Source organism: Ovis canadensis, chromosome 15, assembly GCF_042477335.2.
Source record: "Ovis canadensis isolate MfBH-ARS-UI-01 breed Bighorn chromosome 15, ARS-UI_OviCan_v2, whole genome shotgun sequence".
NCBI lineage: Eukaryota > Metazoa > Chordata > Mammalia > Artiodactyla > Bovidae > Ovis > Ovis canadensis.
Window position 1 is genome coordinate 43,556,604 of NC_091259.1, and position 21,310 is coordinate 43,577,913.

Below are 21,310 nucleotides of genomic sequence, written 5' to 3' on the forward strand. Positions count from 1 at the left end.
AAAGAGAAAGTTATTTCTTAGAAAAGAGAGAGTGCTAATATCCTGAGAGAGAAGAAACATTTTATGTCCATCTGAAATGGAAATGAAAACACAGAAATTTGGGAGCATTTTACTAGATAAGCAAATGGTCTTGAACACTACCTTCTAAGAAGTTCTATATTACTGATTTTTGTAATGACTCTGATTCATCCCCAGAAAGGTCACATTTATATTCAGTATTCCATGAAGGCAGTGAAGAACATACTTTTAGAAAGCTTTCCATCAAAAAGTTTAAGAGCTTTCTGAAAGTGCCCTTTTTGTGTAGAAATACCTCATTCCTTGCCTGACGGTGCTGGATAAATGAGGCATTGCTCAGTTGGACTCCCTGCCTTTGCTATTTCAGTATCAAAAACATATCATCCAGAAAAAAGCTTCAGTGACAGAAAGGAAAGAGTTTTTGCTAAGAGGAAAAAATCCCCAAGGCATATCTCAATTGGAAACTGATTTCTTCCTAGGAAGCAAGCCAGGGTCAGCCCCTGGGAGAGCAGACAAGCACACGGCCCCTCACTTGGGCAAAGGACGGTGACACAGAATGAAGGACCCCACCCTCTGCCCGCTGGGTTCCCACGTCCTGCCTGGGAAGTTCAGCTGTCCCTGGTTCCCGAGGATTCATTCTTCTCCCTCCCTTCCCCACCACACAGCCCCTGCCCCTGCCGGAGCCAGCGCAGTCTGTTTTTGTGAATTCTTGTTGTGGTCAGTGTGTTCTGTGACTGTATGTGACTGTGTACGTACACATAATTTGCCAGTTTGAAGAGCAGAATTTGGCTGGATTCTACTTCTTTCTAGAATTGACCTACATATATTTCCCTTTCACCTGCCTGGGAGGCAGGAAGCAATTTGCCTATTGCCTTCCAGAGTGCCAGGCCTTCTGTCCAGGGCTGACTTCCCCCAAGATAAAGAAGACAGTGGTCCCTGTCCTCCACTGTGCCAACCAAGAGAGCAGGGGAACGGGTGGGGTGGGTCTGCAGCCCAGACTCTGCCCTCAGCTCAGGGCGTGAAGATGGCTTCTCCCTTGACCTTGACCTTTGGATCTGAGTACACAGTTTTTGAATTCTGAGGGGAATATTTGCTAATCTATTTCTGCTTCTGATTCACACTCACAAACTGGATAGAGTAGGGAGGAAGTGAGGGCCGTTTCTCCAGCAGCTGTGTGTCCATCTGTAGTGGGACCCTCTGCGTAGTGCGCACACCATCTCTCTCTGCTGTAGCCAGCTCCACCCTCCATTTCTCTGGCCAGATCTGCAAACCGGAGTTCAGCAAGATAGCCTCCCCTACAAGGGGCATTTGACCTGGCCATCCCTGACCATGGTTTGGCCATTGGGGTGCACCTGTGAAAAAGGTCCCTCTGCTCCTGCAGTGTTTGACAAAGAAGGAGCTTGGTGGAAATGAAAACATGGCCTAGAGAGATGCTGTTTAATTTCGTGGAGGCCAGTGAGTGAAGGGCGACATGTTGCCCGCACCGGTCCAGGAAGAGATGGCAGATCCTGTGGAATTCTGCTGGCCCCTAAGTGTGGGTGGTTTTGCCTGCTGCTTTGCGGTTTCTTTTCCTGAGAGGGCAGGGTAACTTGTATTGCAGGTTCAGACTAACCTCAGCTATTCAGGGATCAGTTGAAAACTCCAGCCAGGAATCACCCAGGTGCTTCTTCCTTTGACCAGATCCTCTTGCTAAACGGTGGAGAATGAGGAAGGCTGATCGTATTCATGGGGTGTGGGCCGCTCAGACTTCCTTGAACTAAGGGCTCAATGATGCCCAAGGGATTTGCTAGTTTTTCTTGGTCCACTCACTCCATAGCCCTGGGCAGGGGTCATGGACTTCTGTTAATTATGTGTGACCCCAGATTTAGTAGCAAAACTCTCTTATCAGTGGCAAATCTTCTATGATTTATACTAAACTCATTTGAACCAAATTTAAACCTTTACTATTGATTCTTAACTTGAAAGTCTATATTTTCTTTGAGAAACTTGTAAGTTCTAGTAAGATCTCATTTATTTTTTCCCTGAAATGAAATAAGCATAAAATTAAAGCAGATATTGCCCATGTTTCTTCCCTTTCCGTGCCGTGACCCTCCTTACCACTGCCGAGATTTCTATACCTGTCTGTTGTAGGGCGAACTTTCCCTTCTGAGTTCTGATTCTGAACCCCGTGGTTAAGTCTTCTCTAAATTGTTCACCTCCCAGATGACAGGCCGGGATCTCCTCAAGGACCGAAGTCTGAAGCCGGTGAAGATCGCCGAGAGTGACATTGACGTGAGTGAGCAGGGTGACAGGCTGACCCCTCACCTGCCCGCCGCCCCCAGGCCCGGGGTGGGCTGCTTCAGGCAGGGTTTGGATGGTTCCGTAGCCAAAGGCTTTTGGGTAACTGTCCAGGGCTGTGCCCTTTCCTCGTGCCCCCAGGCCCTCTTCAGCCTGTTCTTGTTCACAGGTGAAGCTGAGCGTCTTCTGTGAACAAGACAGGGTCCTCCAGGACTTGGAAGACAAGATGCGAGCCCTTAAGGAGAACAAAGTGTGTATCAGTTTTGTGAATCTCGGGCTGGGCGGTGGGGCTTTAGTCATCTTGTCTTTCCTCAATATAGGCTGGGCTCTCGTGTTAGTATTGGACAGCAGGTATTACTTTATCTAGAACAGTGTCTTTGAATTTTAAGGGTATCTTGTGGGGTTTCTGTCTGAACCCAGAGGAAGCCTTGTGGGGCAACCTCAGCCTACTTATTCCAAATACCATGTCCCCAACCTTAATTCTGCCCTGACCCAGCTCTCCCCAGCAGCCCTGAGAGCTCGGCCTGGCTTGTAGTGATGATGCCACACCCCGAACCCCAGGGATGGGGGGCTGCCTTGGGGGAAGTGGCCAGAGTCGTAATGCAGCAGAGGTTGTCTCTTCCTAAGCCTCCTTTCCTCTAAGGATCCCGGCTGTAGAGGAAGCAAGTGTGGAGCAGAGGAATGGGCTGGTAGCCACTGATATTTGGTCTCTTAGACACTTTGTGTGAACTTTTTCCTGCATTTTAACAAGGCATTATATTCATGATACTCAAAAGTTTATAAATAACATGACTTTTTTTTTTTATAAAAAAGGTTGGTTTACTGTAGTTTAAATACATAAATTGAACATTCAAACATCTTGAACTTTAGAAATAAAAATTTAACATTCAAGCAGGAGTATAGTTTATAAGGAACACCCAAGAAAGGTAATTTGTCATCTAATCCAGAATATTGAAAAGATCACTTAATGGTGAATAAAATGGTTTAACCAGCAGTCCTAGTCTGGCCAAGATGTTAATTATGACTGGTTCCATACCTGAGAAGAAATTACTACATAAATCTCTTAGGCTAAACAACAGGACTTGGCTTATAATTTTCTTCTTCAACAGCTTAGAGAGTTTTCCATCTGTTCTTTGATTTAGCCTCATAGTTTATCCCCTTAAGGAGTGGATGGCCTTATGCCCACTTTATAGACTTTATAGACGATGAAACTGAGGCACAGAACTGTTAGGCTATTTGTCCTAGAAGGCCACCCAATGGGCAGACAAAGTTAGAGCTGGACTCAGAGGCCTTGACTCTCAGGCCCCTAGCTGGGTGCTGGCCATTCAGTCTTTCTTAGGTCCAGCAGGTTTGTTTAGCTTCTGGCCTGGCAGGGGCCCACCAGGAAATGTCTTGCTATCCTCTTGCTCTTTGGCCCTGGTCCGGCTCAGGACCAGCTAGAGTCCGTGCTGGAGGTGTTGCACAGACAGATGGAGCAGTACCGAGACCAGCCCCAGCACCTTGAGAAGATCGCCTATCAGCAGAGGCTGCTGCAAGAAGACCTTGTCCACATCCGGGCTGAGCTCTCCAGAGAGTCCACTGTGCGTAGATGCTCCCCCGGCCCCACCCCTGCCCCCCCAGGATGGGCTGGGAGGGGGCTGCTTTTCTTGTCTCCCAACCTATAGCAGAGAAGGTGGCCAGGGGCAAGAGTCTTGGCATAGAAGAACTCCTCCAGACTGCCTCCTAACAGTAGCTTACTTTGTCAGGGGTGACACGTCCGTCTCTTCCGGTGCCTTAAGGTGCATGCTGTCAGTGCCTCTGGGTGACTGCAGTGACACCCAAGGGGTCAGCTGTCTCAGAGCAGCCTGTACAGCTGTTCCCCTGATCCGTGTTCAGTTAACTCTGAGACATCAGAATTTCTGCTCTTTAATTTGTCTGTCCGATGTGGTGCAGTCCCTTTCTGCCAGAACTGGGAACTAAAGCACCCAGAGGGGTGGGAGACGGGACACTGCAGGTGGCCTGAGGTGCATCAGGCACCCCTTGCCCTCTTCCCCTGTAGTCGGGTCAGCAGTGGTCAGGAGTAGAGGGGTGGGCATGGGATAACTAAGAATCAGAAGCATTTCTTTGATCCACAGGAGATGGAAAATGCCTGGAATGAGTACCTAAAGCTAGAAAGAGATGTGGAGCAGCTCAAGCAGACCCTGCAGGAGCAACACAGAAGAGCCTTTTTCTTCCAGGTGACCCAAGGGCTCTTCATCCCTCCTGAGCTCTGATTTCTTCTTGGAGTCTTCACTTATGGGGGCTGTGAGCCTTATCCAGGGGCCTTCTCTTTGTCCGCCTGAACTCAGCCTGCTAATCACCCCAAGCTGTCTCTTGGGGAACGCTTGCCACTGCCAGGCTGTCATGAGAAGCGTCGCTTCAACTCCCCCTGCCTCTCTGCTCTCAGAGACAAGCACCTTGGCATTTTTCTAAGGGTTTCTCTGCTAATCATCTGGGGAAACAGCCTCAAGAGGAGACGGTACTGACCTTGAGCACGTTTCAGGGGCTGGAGGGTGATCTGTGTTCCTTGTTCTTGGCCCTGTCTTGGCTTCCTAGCTGCTCACTTAGCAGCAGGAAGCCCTGCCTCCTCTCCCCTCCCTAACTCCTGAGGATACATGCTATCAAGCCCTCACTGGATCAGTAGTGTGAATTCAGGCCAAATGGGGCAATACCCATTGCTGTGGCCCCTGCCTCACTCAGGATAGGCAGCCTTAGAGCCCTGCCTTCCCTACCTTAAAACCAGGCCACCCCGTTGATAGCTGCCTCTGCCTCCAAAGGTGAGAGAAAGAAAGGCCCTGTGTGGTTTTCCTTCTTCAGGTTGGGTCTTCCAGCTGCCAGTGTTTCTCCATTGGAGCACCCAACCGGGCTTCCACCCCACCCTCAAAATTCCGAAAATGGAAAATAACCTGCTTTTGAACTCAGCTTCAGATCTGTACCCCTCTTCAGGACCCTGACATAATCCTATTTATTTGAAGTCAGCAAGCATTGAATTGAGGCTTCTTGTATATGAGGCACCATGCTGGGCCAGCTTTGGGGCGAGGCTTGCTAATTGGTGAACTAGTTCTAGCCAGGCCTCTTCATTCAAGTGATTTAATGAACGTATTGACTCTCTGCACATCAGCATCACCCCAGAAAACTGAAGGAATTTGGGAGAAGGTTTAGGTTTGTGGACTAGGAGGCTTTTCCCAGACCCTGCTGTGCTTTTACTCACCACTTCAAGCTGGTCCCAGAGAGCTTGCTCCAGGACCACATGCAGGAGATTCTTGCCTGTAGTTCAGGGTTGGCCTGTGAGGTTACCTAGAATTTGTTTATCTCCTGTGGCTGTTGGGTTTTCCCATAATTTTCCTTCATTTGAGCTGTTTCCTATTCTTTTTGTATCCCCAGATTTAGCATGGTGGCTTAAAAATTAATAGGTGGATATTCTTGGCAGAGTCCTTCAAATGATTGTTTCTAGTTACTAGTTCCTTGAACTATTTCGTTACACTTGTCTTCTTGGACTTCAACCATCCACATTAATTTCAGCAGTAATTTTTCTTTTTTTAGCTTTTCATTCCTTTTGTTTCTTTAATTGTACAGATGACACACAAATGCGTCTCTCTGAGAAGTCCACACAATGAGAAACAAGATCAGAAAAAGACACAAAAGCTCCCCTCCCTTCCTTCCTTCTCTGTCCTGGTCCCGTCACCTTCCCTGCATGTGGTCAGTGCCATTGGTTTGCAGTGCTGCCTTCCAGACCATGACCTGTGCATTTCCAAATGAACACACGCATGTAGTATCATATAAGTTATTGGGGGAGGCAGTTGGGTTTACTTAAAGAGGAATCATACTTAACACGTTGTTTGGTAACTTGCTTCTTTGTCATAACTTTATGTTATGGAAATCTTTCCAGGAAAGATACCCCCAAGTTTATGCTGCCCCGGATGATAGCTATTTAAACTGAAACATGAATTAATTAAAATGAACTAAGTTAAAAATGTATTCCTTAGTCACACCAGAATCATTTCATGTGTTCAGTAGCCACATGTGGCTAGTGGCTTCTGTATTGGACAGCAGACGTTATAGAAGATTTCCATAATCTCAGAAATTGTGTTCGACTTTGTTGGTCTAAGTGAATGGAATTAGTTCTTGACTGCTGCATAGCATTTCATAGGTGGATATCCCACACTTTAGTTTAGCCCTTCCTCTTCTGATGGGCATTTGCGTTATTTGCAGTGTTTCGCTTTTGTAAATGGTGTCACAATGAGCATCCATGTAATTGCCTATCAGAACTTACTTATGGCTCAGTCGTGTCCAACTCTTTGCAACCCCATGGACTACAGCCTACCAGGCTCCTCCATCCATGGGATTCTCCAGGCAAGAGTACTGGGGTGGGTTGCCATTGCCTTCTCCAGGGGATCCAACCCAGGGATCGAACCAAGATCTCCCACATTGCAGGCAGACGCTTTAACCTCTGAGCCACCAGGGAAGGTGGCTTATTTATGAGCATTTATCTAAAATAAGCTCCTAGGAGTGGACTTGTTGAGTTGAAATGAGTACACATAGTTTTTAATTTGTGAGTTTTTTTTTTAATTGAAGTATGATGAGTTCACTGTGTTGTGCCAGTCTCGGCTGCATAGTGAAGTAATTCGGTTATACATACACATTCTTTTTTAATACTCTTTTTCCATTGTGGTTTATCACAGGATATTGAATATAGTTCCCCATGCTATGCATTAAGACCTTGTTGTTTATCCATTCTAAATAAAATAGTTTGCATCTGCCAACCCAAAACTCCAGTCCATCATTCTCCCTCCCTCACCCTTGGCAACAAGAACTCTTGATCTCCGTGTCTACAAGCCAGTTTCTGTCTTGCCATATTTTAGATTCCACATATGTTGTTGTGTCCCAATCTTTGTGACCCCATGGACTCTAGCATGGCAGGCTTCTCTGTCCTCCACTATCTCCCAGAGTTCACTAAAATTCATGACCATCCAGTCCGTGATGCTGTCTCACCACCTTGTCCTCTGCTGCCCTCTTCTCCTTTTGCCTGCAATCTTTCCTAGCATCAGTATCTTTTCCAATGAGTTGGCTCTTCGCATAAGGTGGCCAAAGTATCACATATAAGTGATATCATATGATATTTTTCTCTTTCTGACTTAAGTAAGATAATCTCTAGCTGCATCCATGTTGCTGCAAGGGGCATTATTTTGTGCTTTTTTGTGGCTGAGTAGTATTCCGCTGTATATATGTACCACATCTTCTTTACCCATTCATCTGTCAGTGGGCACGGGTTGTTGCCATGTTCTGGCTATTGTGAATAGTGCTGCTATGAACATACGGGTACACGTATCTTTTTGAATTATAGTTTTTTCTGAGTATATTCCCAGGAATGGGATTGCTAGACCATATGGTAGTTCGTTTAGTTTTCTGAGGAAGCTCCATACCATTTTCCATAGTGGCTGCACCAACTTATATTCCCACCTATAGTGTCTGAGAGTTCCCTTTTCTCCACACCCTCTCCAGCATTTGTTAGTTGTAGGCTTTTTAACGATGGCCATGAATTAAGTATACCTCTTTAATGCTAGCGGGTAACTCAAAACCACCCTCTAAAAGGCTGCACTCATTTGCCCTCCCACTCACAGTGGTTGCCCAAATCCTTGCCAACACTTGATGTTATCAACGTCCTTAGTTTTTGCCAGTCTGCCTGCTAAAAAAGGACATCTGGCTTTTATTACCTTTTATTTAATTACTAGTAGGTTAAATATCTTTTCATGATTATTGGCTATTTGTGTTTCTACTGTGCCTTAGTTCTTGGTGACTTAACACACAGCAGGCCTGGAATCCTTTTTCCCCCTCCCCCAAACAAATGGGTACAACATGCAGGTCTTGTCACAGGCTTTGTACAGAACTTAGTCTTGTAAGTTACTAGGAGATAGGCCAGTCTGAAGCCAGGGCCCTGCAGCTTGATTTCTACCTCGCCTAGTGGCATTGCTCATGCTTTCCCTGAGTGCCACAGTGCCCTGGGAATCTCACAAAGCCTTCCTTTGAGTAGACTCAGTGTTAACTTCTTTGGTGTAATTCTAGGCCAGGCAAGCTGTGAGCGTCCTAAATAAATCATTGACACTGGAGATAGGCTTGCAGACCCATATGCAAATTCTCAGTAATGAGGCTTGGAAACTGACCTCTCTTTAGCCAGCGTTGGCTGTGAGAAAGCCCACAGCCTTTTCAGCCAAGATAAGTGGCTTTATTTATGAAGATCCTCACGGCCACCTGAGTAGGGAAACCAGAGGATAAAAGAACTGGCAGGTGACTGTGAGAGTCAGTGATAGGTGAGGCTGCCTGTAGGTGTCCCTACTTCCAGACATTGAGTTCAGACCTTTGCTGAATGAAGTCCATAGGAGCCTTCCAGCCCAGTGTGATGCGAGGACACAGGAATGAAACCCCACTCTGCTGCTCCCCCAAAAGCTTCCTTTACCTTGTCGTTCAGTTCTGAAATTCCATCGTCCTTGGAGAAAGATACAAGTTCTCTGGGCTTTGCTTTTCTCTGCTCTTCTCTTACATGTTGGGATGACAGAGAAAATGAGGGCAGGATTGTGAATTGACAGGTAGAACTATGCCACGTGGACTGCAAGGGGAGGAGAGACGGCGAGGACCTTAACCCCACACCTCTCCTTTTCCAGCCCTCTGCTTGGGGTCTTCAGCTCTAGAGATAATCCCCTTAGCTCAGTAACATGTCTGTCTTAGGACCCTTGTACCCTAAGGGGAAGCTGAGCATTAAGCCTGCTGTTTGCACATCAGCCCTGAGGATGTGCACCGATGTTGGACGGGCAGAGAGAGTAGAAGAGCCCCGCTTAGGAGGGAGGCTTCAGATGTCTGTTGTCCTGGCTCTTGGGCGGTATTTGGTCAGGGAATTTCATGTGATTGGTCCTTTACTTATTCAACATTCATGTACTGAGAAGCTGCTCAGTGCCGGGCCCTATGGGGAGGTATCCAGGAGCAGTGATCCACAAATATTACACAATGCGAACTCTTCCACTTGAGGCTGGCAGGGAACCTTGAGAGGAAATACGGGTGTGGAGGCTTCCTTTTTAAGTCCATGAGGTGGGACATGATAATTTTAAAGTTAAAAGAATACCGTATCTGATGTTTAAACAACTCCATTAAAAGATGCCCACGATCCCTTGGTCAAGCAGATCCTGCTCACCTCTTTCTATGGCATCTTCCCAGGTGGTTTTGGTTGTAACTTATCCCAGTGTGCACATGGTCATGTAGCCTGGCCCTTTTCCCACTATACTTTATTAAAAAAAAAAAAGCTTTATCATGTGATTCACATACCATAAAATTCGCTATTTTAGGTATACAATTCACTGATTTGTTAGTGAATCCACAGAGCTGTATAACCATCCCTGCAATCAGGTGTGTAACATTCCCATCTTGCCCCTAAAGAAACGTGGTCCTGTTTACAGTCCCTCCTCATCCCCACCCCAACTCTCCACCCCTGCCCTAGCCAGCCGCTGCTCTACTTTCTATATGGACTTACCTATTCTGGGCATTTCATAGAAATGAAACCATAAATATGCGGCACTTATGTGTCTGGCTTCTTGCACTTGGCATAATGTTTTCAAGGTTCCTCCATGTTATAGCAGATGTAGTACTTCATTCCTCTTTATTGCCAAATAATGTCTACTCTGCCCATTATATTATACCCCAAATCCCAGGACTCAGTTCTGTCGTTAAAAAGATGCTCTTTATATTCTGCGGATCATGTCACTTCTCATCCTTGCCTTCTCTTCCCTTCTGCCGTGGCTGCCTGAGACAGTCTGTTTTTTAAATTGTTAAATATACCTAACGTAAAAGTTCACCATAACCATTTAAGGATACACTTTGGTACCGTTAAGTGTATTCACATTGCTGTACACTCAGTCTTCAGAGTTATTTTCATCTAGCAAACCCGAAACTCTGTACACATTAACCAACAATCCCTCTTCCCGCTTCTCCCAGCCTCTGGCAACCAGCCTTCTGCTTTCTGTCTCTGAATGTGGCTGGTCTAGATAGCCTCATAGAATCACTCTGTATTTTAGGCAGTCTTTTCTTAAATGGGGTGCAAACAGGCGAGGTACACTGGCAAGAGCTCTTCTGAGATTCCTCGCCTGGACCTGGGGCTTGTCCCACGTCTGCATTTGTCCAGGAAGCTGTGAAGCAGTCTTGTCTCTAGCCCTAGTGGGGTTTCCCATGGGGATACAGTCCTCCAGAGTGAGGGGCTCTGTCTGAAATGACAACGGAAAACCTAGGAAGAAGCCTCTGGTGAGGAGCTAAGAAGGGAATGAACCCCCACCTCCTCTTCCTCAGGAGAAATCGCAGATACAGAAGGATCTCTGGAGGATTGAAGACGTCATTGCAGGCCTGAGTGCAAATAAAGAGAACTTCAGAATCCTGGTGGAATCGGTCAAGAATCCAGGTGAACCGAACATCTTCCGGGGGCAGGGCTGTCGGAGGCCAGCACCCAGCGCTAGGGGGTGGCCCCGGGGAGGTTGGGTCTTCTTGGCATAAGTCGCTGCTCTTGTCCTCTGAGGAAGGTCTTTGTTCCATCACACCCTTCCCTCCCCTCCACGCCCCTCAGAGAGAAAAACGGTGCCTTTGCTTCCTCACCCGCCTGTGCCTTCACTCTCGACCTCTGAGAGCAAGCCGCCCCCGCAGCCCAGCCCTCCCACCAGCCCTGTGCGGACCCCTCTGGAGGTTCGACTCTTCCCCCAGCTGCAAACCTACGTGCCGTACCGACCTCACCCGCCCCAGCTGAGGAAGGTGACATCCCCCCTTCAGTCACCAACCAAGACCAAGTCCAAAGTGGTGAGTATTGAGGACTGGGAGCTGAGCGCTGTCCCCTCCTCTCTGGCAGGCGAGTGTCCCACCCTGTCCTCAGGTCCACTTCTCTCGGGAGAGCAGCTTTTAGGGAAACTTGGTCGGACAGAACCAGCCAGAGCCTTGAGGTAGGGGGCCCTGCCATCCTGCTTTGTCTCCCAGAACTGGAAAGGCCCCTAGAAGTGGCCTAGTCTAGCCCTCCCATTTTGCATTTGGGAAGACCGAGGCAGGGCCAGAGAAGTGACTGCACCGAGTAAGGCATGGTTTATGATCTGTGTTGTGCAGGGAAGTGTGTGGCTGCCCCGCGCGGGGTTCTGTGCATACTCGTAGTTAAGTCGGTGGACACGGAGCGCCTCTTAGCGGTAGAGAATCTTTACCTGCAGCTGAGCACGGTGCTGGGTTATGAGGATACATGCAGTCTGCACAGTGACCTCATGGAGTATAGGTAGGAAGGTCAGTATTCCCATTCCACAGATAAGAGAACTGAGGCCCAAGATGTTCAAAATTTGCTTGAGGCCTCCATATTAGCAAATCCAGTCCACGTCTTCTGACCATTCATTGTGCCATCTGACATATAACTGGACATTCAGCCCTGATGTTCAGGTCAGTATGTAGCCCATTTGGTTGCCTGAGCCAGCACCTTGGCTTGCCTGGCACGGAAAGGAGCCAAGCCCTTGGCTGAGTCTGGGAGCACAGGAGGCTCTAGGGAAATAGAAGATGCAGTCAGGCACTGTGATAGCTCGTTTCTAGGGCCAGGCCAGCCTTGTCTGGAAAGCGTGAGGGGCCTGATCCAAGTGACAGGGAAGCCATAGTAGAAAGGACCTTGGAATGGAGACCTCCAGGTTTTTGCCAACAAGGGCTTGGAGGAGCTATCGCTGGGCACCGGGTACGCTTAGGACGTCTGACAAGATCCGTGCACAGTGCTGGCTAAAACACATGAGTTCCCATACCTGGTCTTTACCATCCACCTGCTTCCAGCCATGGTCTAGAGCCCAGAGCTAGAAAACAGGTGCTAGGACCCTGGGTCGCTGTGAATTTTATCTTGAGATCTCCTTCCCTCTCCCAGATCTAAGAGTCATGGAGCACCAGTCACAAGGCAGGAGGTAGAAAATAGCAAAACAAATAGCAAGAGTGGCTGGGGCAGACGCTGCTACCATAAGGCCAGATACCTGCCCCCTGGGACCAGGAGCAAAGGGAAAAAGGCCTGGGAGCAGGACTCCCTGGACTCCAGCCCTGCCGACCCTCTGGGACGGCCCCCCCCCCCCCCCCACCCATCTCAGCATCCTCAGTTTCCTCTTGTGCAGAGCAAGCAGCATGAAATAGACGATTACAGAGGCTCCTCTTCACACTGGGTTGCTGTTGCTGAGGCAAGGCTTTTCAGCTTGGTTGGGGGTCAGGCTCACGGGAGAGGGTGGTGTAAAACCCTCCTTCTAGTTGGATATGTGTTCACCAGTTTTACTATTTTTTATTGTTGTTTCATATTTATTTTGTATTTGTATTGTTTTATGTTTATTTTTGTGTATAATGATATTCATCCTGTAATTGGCGTAAAGCATGAATATATAATTTAATAAATAATAAAGAGACTCCACATTTCATACCAACACTCAGACCAAGAAATAGGACTTGGCCAGTGATCAGAAGCCCTTGGGCCTGTGGGTCCCTTTCCAGTGCAGGCTTTTTTCTCTTTCTGCCCGAGGTAACCACTATCTTGACTTTTCAGATAATTTCCTTGCTTTTTTTGTTTTGTTTTGATACCTATATTTTCATCCTGAACACTTTGCCCATCTATCATAACTGTATTTATTCTTTCTTGTATCCTTTCAACATTGTGAAGTTCATCCCATTGCTGCATGTAGCTATAGTTCTTTCATTTTTATTTGATTTTTTAAAAATTTAATATCTTAAGGATATAAAAAAGTTTGTAATAAAATGTCTCCCTTCCACCCTCTATCTCCAGACATTCTGTTCCCTTCAGTCAAAAGCAATCAATGGTTTATGTTTATCTTTCCTGGGGGCTTTTTAGGATTTGGTGATTCTGAGATCTTATTCAAGCTTGGAAACCATGGATGTTCAGAGAGCCTCTGGGTATCTCGCATAGGCAGCTTAACCTTCTATCTGAAGTCTCAAGTCTGTCTCTCTAGAAGAATGCTGATAAACCTTTGCAAAACAAGCTTGAAGTTCCCTTTCCTGACCTCTGAAAAAATCTGAAAACCAAAGCAAAATTAGGCTAAGAAAGGGGGAGTTCAGGAGGAGAGAGTCTGGATGGTCATTTGTCCCAGGAGTGGGTGTTCATGGCAGTCGGGGGCCAGGCTGTCAGCCTGTAGGAGGCCACAGCCCGTGGAGGGCATTGTGGACAGGGCAATTCAAGGAAAATAGTTACATTCATCCCAGCCCAGGGAGTGGGCTGCAGAGACGGCAGTGAGTCACCCATCCTGACAGCCTGCTCAGTGCCTGGGTCAGGCAGGAGGAAAGATTTCATAACCATGCACATTTCTGGTAGAAAGGGCAGGAGGATGTAGATGGTCCTCACTCAGATCTGCAGCCTGCTGAAAAATCCAGAGATCATGCAGGGATATAAGCCAGCTCCGTCTAAGCAGGGTGGAGTGCTGTCCTATACAGACGAGCGCGTGGAGTGAGAGCGTGGACCCATGTCCTGAGTTCTGGGTTATGTGTAGCTAACACTTGGAAACTTGTGTATAGTTAGCACTTGGAAGATGTATGAGTCCAAGGGAAGGATGGGGTTGGAGCAGAGTTGTACCCACCCTCACAGCTCAACCAGGGGAAATGTTGGCATCTTTGGGCTGAAGTGGTCGTGCCCCGCAGGCCCCAGGTGGCCTGCTCCAGCCCTTTGGGCCACTCGGCATCCTCTCACCGGGCACTGGTTGTGGTTTTGTTTCTGAGCAGGAAGACGAGGCACCTCCCAGGCCCCCGCTCCCCGAGCTCTACAGCCCGGAGGACCAGCCCCCGGCCGTGCCCCCGCTGCCGAGGGAGGCCACCATCATCCGGCACACTTCAGTGAGGGGCCTCAAGCGGCAGTCGGACGAGAGGAAGCGAGATCGGGAGCAGGGACAGTGTGTGAACGGGGACTCCAGGGTGAGCAAGGAGGACCCCTGGGGTGCCCGCCGAGTGTGGGGAGAGGGAAGGCGGCTGGACCCGGGGTGGCTGTGACGGCCTCCGACTGCCCGCAGGTGGAGCTCCGGTCATATGTCAGTGAGCCAGAGCTGGCCACCTTCAGCGGGGACACGGCCCCATCCTCCCTGGGCCTTGTGGGCTCTGAGAGCAGGTACCAGACGCTGCCAGGCAGAGGTAAGGCGCGACTTTCTATGGAGTCTTCCCAGGGACCCCCACTGCAGCCGCACCACCGCCCACCCCCAGCCCACACCTGGTCCTTGCAACTCCTCTGCCTGCGGCGTGGGGCCTCCGTGGGGTAGCAGCTGTCTGGGGCCTCTGGGCTGTAGACAAGGCGCGTCCTTCTTACCTCTGGTTCACATCCTGATTCTCATCCTCTTTTATTACATCTGCCCCTGGGAACAATGGTAATCGTGGTTGTTGTTATAAGCCCTTTATAGTCACTTAGTGAAGATTCATGATAATCCTGTGAGAGAAGTACTGTTGTTATCCCCATTTTTAGAGGTAAGAAAACCAAGGCCCAGAGAAATGAAATAACTTGCCGATTAGCCACTAAGGGATAGAGTCAGAGTACAATGCCACTGTCCTGGCTGTAGAGCCGCTGCACCCTGCAGGCTGGCCTGTGGGCTGTCTGCCATCAGCTTGATCATCTCGGGTCTTCCGTAGGTTTTCTTGGCATCTATGTCACTCTAAGACTTTAAGCAAACACATCTTTCTTCTCCTTTGGGCCCTCTTCTCTCTCTTCTCCCCTATCCCTCTGAGATGGGGGTGGGAACACACAGGCCCTTAGGCTCACCCATGCCTCATTTTCCCCCATAGCCAGATTCTCTTCCTCAGAAATCATTTTAAAGGGAGGCTGCCTGGAACCCCTGAGCAGGTTAGCCACACTCCCCCCATTTGATGGGAGGTCAGGTGCTTTCCTTCATAGACAGGGTGTGGAAACAGGAAGCCACACAGCTGTGGTTTGGGCAGCTGTGGGGTTATGTGGCTTCCAGCCCACCATGCTGGCTAGGCTTGCTGTGGCCTGAGCTGGTCCCAGCAGGGGACTGGCTTTTGCTGAGCTGGGCCACAGCGACCCCTGGCATTGTGCCTGGGGACCCTGTTCTCTTCATTCAACCTAGATGTGTTCTTTAGTGGCGGTGTTAGAGGCCTGTGGGGCGGGACAGATCTTTGTTGCTCAGGAGTCTGGGCACTGCAGGACATTCTTCACTCTTTTCCCCATGTGCTAAATGCTAGTGGTGTCAACACGATGCCCATTTCCAGATGTCAGGGACCAGCCTTGATAAGCATGTCGGTAGTGGACAAAGCTTGGACTGTGGCTCCACAGAATCTTGGACAAGTCGCTTAACTTCTCTGAACCTGAGATTGCACACCGCCACAGTGGTTAGGTGTGGCCCTTGTAGGGCCAGTGGAACGAAATCCGTGTGGAGCACATGGCGCAGTGCCTGCCTGTCATATAGTAGGCACTCAGTGAGTGCCTGATGCCTTCTTCTTTCCCTTCTTCATTCATTCATTCAGCTAGTTGTCATTGAGTTTGTCAACAGGCATGTTGACACTGTGGTTAGTGCGGTAACCAGTGCATACACTGAAGAGTGCAGGGACTAACTGATTCTGCCTGGGGCATTTAAAAAGGCTTCTCACAGGCAGGGCATCCAGGTTGAGTCATACAGGATGCACAGGAGTTCAAGAAGAAGGGCATTCCTTGCCCTCTGTCCTTTCCTCCTGCCAAGCAGCCCAGTCTTCTGCATGTGAGGGAAGATGTGGGGAACCCTCAGATCTTCAGGGACCCTGTCTCCTGTTAGGGACAAAGGGCACCCATGAGCTAGCCCCTCATTCCTTATCTGGGGCCTTGCTCTTCTAGGCCCTGGGAGGAAGAAGCATGGGTTGTTGGCTGGGTCCTTGTGGTCCTCTCGTGGGAGTGGGAGGCGATCAAGAAGGGGCTGGTGGCCTGTCCTCACCACAAACCCACTTTCTTCTCTTTCCTCACTAAGGCCTTTCGGGGTCCATGTCAAGGCTCCAGCAGTCGTCCACTATTGCTCCCTACGTCACCCTCCGGAGGGGTCTAGATGCTGAAAGCAGCAAGATGACCTACCCTGTGAGTAGGCCTTGAGAAGTTCTGGAAGGGCTCACTGCTCCCTCATGCACAGAGGGAAGGGCTCTGAGGTGGACAGTGACAGGCTGTCCCGTGAGGTGGCCCCAGCCCCTCCTCAGCTCAGCATCCCCGTCACCACATGCTTATGATGCCTTCCCCATTGCCCACCAAGAGGGGCATCACACCACCCCCTCCATTTCCCAAGGGCCCCCGCCCTTCTCCCCGCTCTCACCCAGTGAGCCACACCCTGAGTTCTGGTCCATCACGCGGTGCAGGTGTGCCCACTGGGCAGGCCTGGGCCTCAGGGTCTGCATCTGCAGGATTGGGTGCTGCCAGAGGGCCCGTGAGGGCTGGGTTGTCATGTCCCCGAGTGTGCTTAGAGGGGAGAGGGAGAGTGTGTGTGTGTGCGTGTGTGTGTATGTGTCTCAGTGTGCTTAGAGGCGAGAGTGTGTGTGCGCGCGTGCGTGCGTGCATGCGTGTAAGAGAGACTGGGCTGAAGCCAGGTGGCCGCGCGCCCTCTGGTCTCAGCCCAGCCGCCCTGTCTGCTCCCCCTGCCCCTCAGAGACCCAAGAGTGCCTTGGAGCGCCTGTACTCAGGAGACCACCAGCGGGGCAAGATGAGTGCGGAGGAGCAGCTGGAGCGCATGAAGCGGCACCAGAAGGCGCTGGTCCGGGAGCGCAAGAGGACGCTGAGCCAAGGAGAGAGGACGGGGCTGCCCTCGGCCCGCTACCTCAGCCAAGCGCTCCCGGGAGACCTCGGCTCAGTATGTTAGGAGGGTCCAGGCAGGCGGGGCTGGGGCAGGGAGCAGAGCTTCCCCGAGGCCCCCGGACCCAAGCCCGGCTCACCCCCGAGAGAGTGGCTCAGAGAACGCCCCGTGGGCTGTGTGTCCACAAGCCAGGCCGCGTCAGTGGCTTGGTCAGAGGGTGCCCCGAACTAGAGAAAGGGTGAGGCTGTCACGGCAGGAGCCCAGGAGCCAGAGGAAGCGTCCACGGTCAGGTCTCCAGTCGAGCTTGAGGGAGAGGCCCTTCGGCATTCTGAGTCTCTCACCTGAACCCAGGACTTGGGAAGTACAGAGTTGGAGGAGTGGAGGAGAAAGATGGTGCTATGATTTGAGGAGTGCAAGTCAACTAGCCTCCCAAACCTCCAAGCAGGTGCCCTGGGGAGCGACTGAGCAGAGTACACCCCTGAGGGCCTGGTGTCCGCCACAGCTAGCGGTGCGACAGGCCCTGCGCCCCCGGAGAGCCAGGCTGCCTGCTGCCCTCTGGTGGTGCTTCCAGGCACTGCACCCTGCCCACAGTCGCCTTAGGTCCCTTTTGGAAACATTCCATTGGATTTTTCTCTATTGTTTGAAATCAAATGTTTCCCTAGACCTCTAGCCTGACTGTACTTTCCCTAATTCATTGCACAAGCTCTTTTGCTTTTAGCGTTACTGCTCATTGCCTCTCTAATCCTGCCTGATTGTGTTTACAGAAGCTTCTAATTTGCATCCACCATTCTCTAACTGGCCTGTGCTCCTGTTACTAGGCTTACAATAGCAGCTCTTTTCTCCATAGCCTAGCGAGCACTCCCATGTGTGACTCACTGTCTGCTGCCCCCTTTATGCAGGCTTACTGACTCATAATTCACTTATCCCCAAAGCCGCCCCGCAAGGCTGAGCCAGCCCCACTGCCCACGGGCGGTGGTCTTTGCCAGAGGTCTGGGCGTGATGAATTTATTAAAGTCCATGCCTTATACTGGGATAGTAGGCATGGACTTCAGAGACTGCACGTTTGAATAAGTTCTGCCAAGTCTGAGGTGGTTCAGTTTTAATTCCTCCAGCCCCATCGGCACAATTTCTTATGGAAAACTTTTTGTGTTGTAGTATTTTATAACTTGAACAGGTAGCAAGATACGTTATGATCTGTATTCAGAGGGCCTCTCGGCAGCTGTTAGCTCAGACACCAAAGGGATAAGACCCAGCACACTCATATCCTAAAAAGCTGCAAAGCCAGTAACTTTTAAACTTTGTAAGTAAATGTCTTATGAGATAAAACTGAGTTTTTACAACCTGATGTCTCAAATGTAGAAAAATGATCTAAAAATCGTAACTTGAATACTTTGTAATTTTTTCTCTTTAAAAAAGACTTGTGTTAAGTCTCTGCCTCAGCGCCAATAAACGTGTTGCTTAATGATGATGGATTGGCGTGGTTCTTCCCCAGGATACACTGTACAGTCCAGTGAACTTTTTCTGTCTGTGGAAGCAATCAGGCTGGGTTTATGTGAGGACCTGTCTCTATTTGGGGCATTGGTGAGCGTGTCAGAAAATGTGTGTATTCTTTGTGAATCAATCATTAAATTAAATTTTCATCCCCGAATCTTCAGCTGTCTAATCCTTTCATACTTTGGTAGGAAGCCATCACCTGAGAGCGATTACGTTGACGTAGAGTCAGTATTGAGAGCTTGTGCATGAGTGGGTGAAATGTGCTGTTATGGCTATGGGTTTGGGGCTTGGGTGAGTGGGGCCAGAGGGGACATTAAAGACGATTGTGACCACTCGGGGCTCTGTGAGGTGGATGAGGTGAGAGGGAGGAGGCAGCCTGGGATGGAGAAGTTTCTGCTTGGCTTCTGCACAAGAAAAGGGAGGCTTTGAGCTCATCACCTCTTCTTGGCAACCTGCTCAACATGGAGTTCTGTGGGGACAAAGGCCACAGGTGATTAGGAAGGCCCAAGTGGAGCCCAACCATTGTACTGGGTTTTGTTTTTAATTTTTATTTTATACTGGCATATAGCAGATTAACAATGTTGTGATAGTTTCAGCCATATGTATGTGTCTCCATTCTCTGTGCTGGGATCTTAAAGTGGCTGGGTTAGACTTTCCCTCTGTGAAGCTTGCTCATTACAGAGCTGGGAATGTTGAGTTTGATTTAGCATTTAAATCTTACACGGCTTTGGTTTTCCAACTTAAATAGATGCCTGGCACACAGCAGCTTACCTGCCTCAGTGGTCCTCAGCTGCTCCTGCTTGTACCTCCCCAGCCCTCACTGTGTCCTTTTGGGAAATCCCACGAGATAGCATCTTGGCTACCCTCCTTGCTTACCAGGGCCTCAGAGGGTTTTGTTTTTCCATTGTTTCTGAGCTGGGACATAGGACTCCAGAACCAGGAAAGGCTTCCATGAGCTATCAGGTGGCAGAAGCAGCAAACCCCTTCTCCGGAGCTCTGTCCCACATTCTGTTTGGGGGTCACCTTCTGGGACCTGGAGGCTTCCTGTATCCCTGGGGACTATTGTAAGTCTAAAGTCGTGGATCACAGACCTGTGCCCTGGAGGTCGGAACACCCGGGGGCCAGCTCAGAGAGACATGAGCAGTCTGGAGTCAGGCCCTGTTCTCTCTGTCACACAGTGTGAGCACACACACGGAGCATCCATCTCACAGACCGCTGCTGCCTTCTGTCAGAGACGGTGTTGAGGTCCATGGTCATACAGCTTTTCCCTAACGAGTCACAGACCAATTTCCCAAGGACCCTGGTGCCCAAAAGACCCACCTAAAAGGGCTGGTCAGGAAGAGACTACATTTCACCCTCTCCTTCTGTTGCCAGTGGAAGCGTGAGCAGGACTTTGACCTGCAGCTGCTGGAACGGGCTGTTCAAGGGGACAGAAAGGACAAGGAAGAGAATGGCTGGCTGAAGGTGCAGGCCATGCCTGTCACTGAATTGGACCTGGAACCACAAGACTATGACGTGGACATCAGCAGAGAGGTGAGGGCGGGGGCTTCCTTCATGCCTCATTCCTTCTGAGGCATGGCCTTCAGACTGCAGCCTGACCCACCCTCCCAGGGGCACAGGGGGTGTTGCCCTGAATGGGACAGGCTCGGCTTCAGCGTGGCCCAGAGGATGGGTGAACAGCAGCTGGAGGTGGTGAGAGGAGTCCAGACGTTGGGATGCAGGCTCAGATTCGTCTCTCTGTAACTCGGGGCGAGTCATTTAACTTCTCCGTGCCTTGGTTTCCTCAGCAGCAGTGTCAGTTGTGGTGAGGGTTAAGAGACTCAGCACGTTGCCTGGACGATTGGCAATGATCAGAAACTATGAGCACAGGACCTGGCACATAATAGGAATGTGATGAGGTCGTTGTTATTGTTAGGGTATGTTCCCTGGAAAACCAGGAATTGGTCTTGCATCTGGCTAGTCAGGCTAGTTTAGGCAATCAGACTTGAGGTGGGAGAAAGGGGAGGCAGGTTTAGAAATCACAGGTGAAATTTTGGGACTTCCCTGGTGATCCAGGGAAGTTAAGCTCCTGGTGGTTAAGACTCTGAGCTCCCAATGCAGGGGACCCGGGTTCATCTCCTGGTCAGGGAACTAGAACCCACATGCCACAACTAGGAGTTTGGGTGCCAGGAATAAAGATCCTGTGTGTTGCAACTAAGACCTGGCACAGCCTCAGCAATAAATAAATATTAATTAAAAAAAAAAGAAATCACAGGTGAAATTTCAGGTGTGGCAGAGGCTGGGAGACCTGGATAGGACTGGTCTGAATTCCTGGCGCCCTCTGGTGGCTCAAATACATCATGACCAGGCAGGCCCCCAAAAGGGAAGTAACCGCAGCCAAGAGTGTCTTTACCGGAAGGAAGGGAAGGGGAGTCAGTGCATGACAGACTCAAGGTCCTCAAGACATAGGGTGGTCTCCTGCGTTGTGCCCCTCGTAAGCTCTGTAGAGCAGTGTTTGTGGCTGTCTGGTTCACCTTTATGCATCCAGCACCAGGCCTGGCACACCATAGCCACTCTCTAAATATTTGCTGAATGACGACTCTGTTGAATGAAGTGCACAGTAGCCCAAACACATTGGTGTGAGGACTCGGCCTGGCCTGGAACTGCATGAGAGGAAGTGCTCTTACCACGTGAAGGACAGATCAGACCAGAGTGGGGCAGACTGACGCCTGTGGAGTCCCTGGGTTCTGGGGTCCACG

The 21,310-nt window shown here is 49.8% G+C and overlaps 1 protein-coding gene across 4 annotated transcripts in view; it reads left to right on the plus strand.

The window, feature by feature from the left end:
* Positions 1–21,310, plus strand: part of PLEKHA7 (pleckstrin homology domain containing A7) — a 220,434-nt gene that overhangs the window by 192,694 nt on the left and 6,430 nt on the right. For all 4 annotated transcript variants that reach the window (XM_069554252.1, XM_069554253.1, XM_069554254.1 and 1 more), the window contains 11 exons: positions 2,218–2,286; positions 2,462–2,542; positions 3,723–3,872; positions 4,407–4,508; positions 10,639–10,747; positions 10,910–11,136; positions 14,056–14,244; positions 14,340–14,457; positions 16,272–16,375; positions 16,935–17,135; positions 19,947–20,105. In XM_069554252.1, the coding sequence (XP_069410353.1) occupies positions 2,218–2,286; positions 2,462–2,542; positions 3,723–3,872; positions 4,407–4,508; positions 10,639–10,747; positions 10,910–11,136; positions 14,056–14,244; positions 14,340–14,457; positions 16,272–16,375; positions 16,935–17,135; positions 19,947–20,105 (1,509 nt within the window). The remainder of the gene's footprint in view (positions 1–2,217; positions 2,287–2,461; positions 2,543–3,722; positions 3,873–4,406; positions 4,509–10,638; positions 10,748–10,909; positions 11,137–14,055; positions 14,245–14,339; positions 14,458–16,271; positions 16,376–16,934; positions 17,136–19,946; positions 20,106–21,310) is intronic.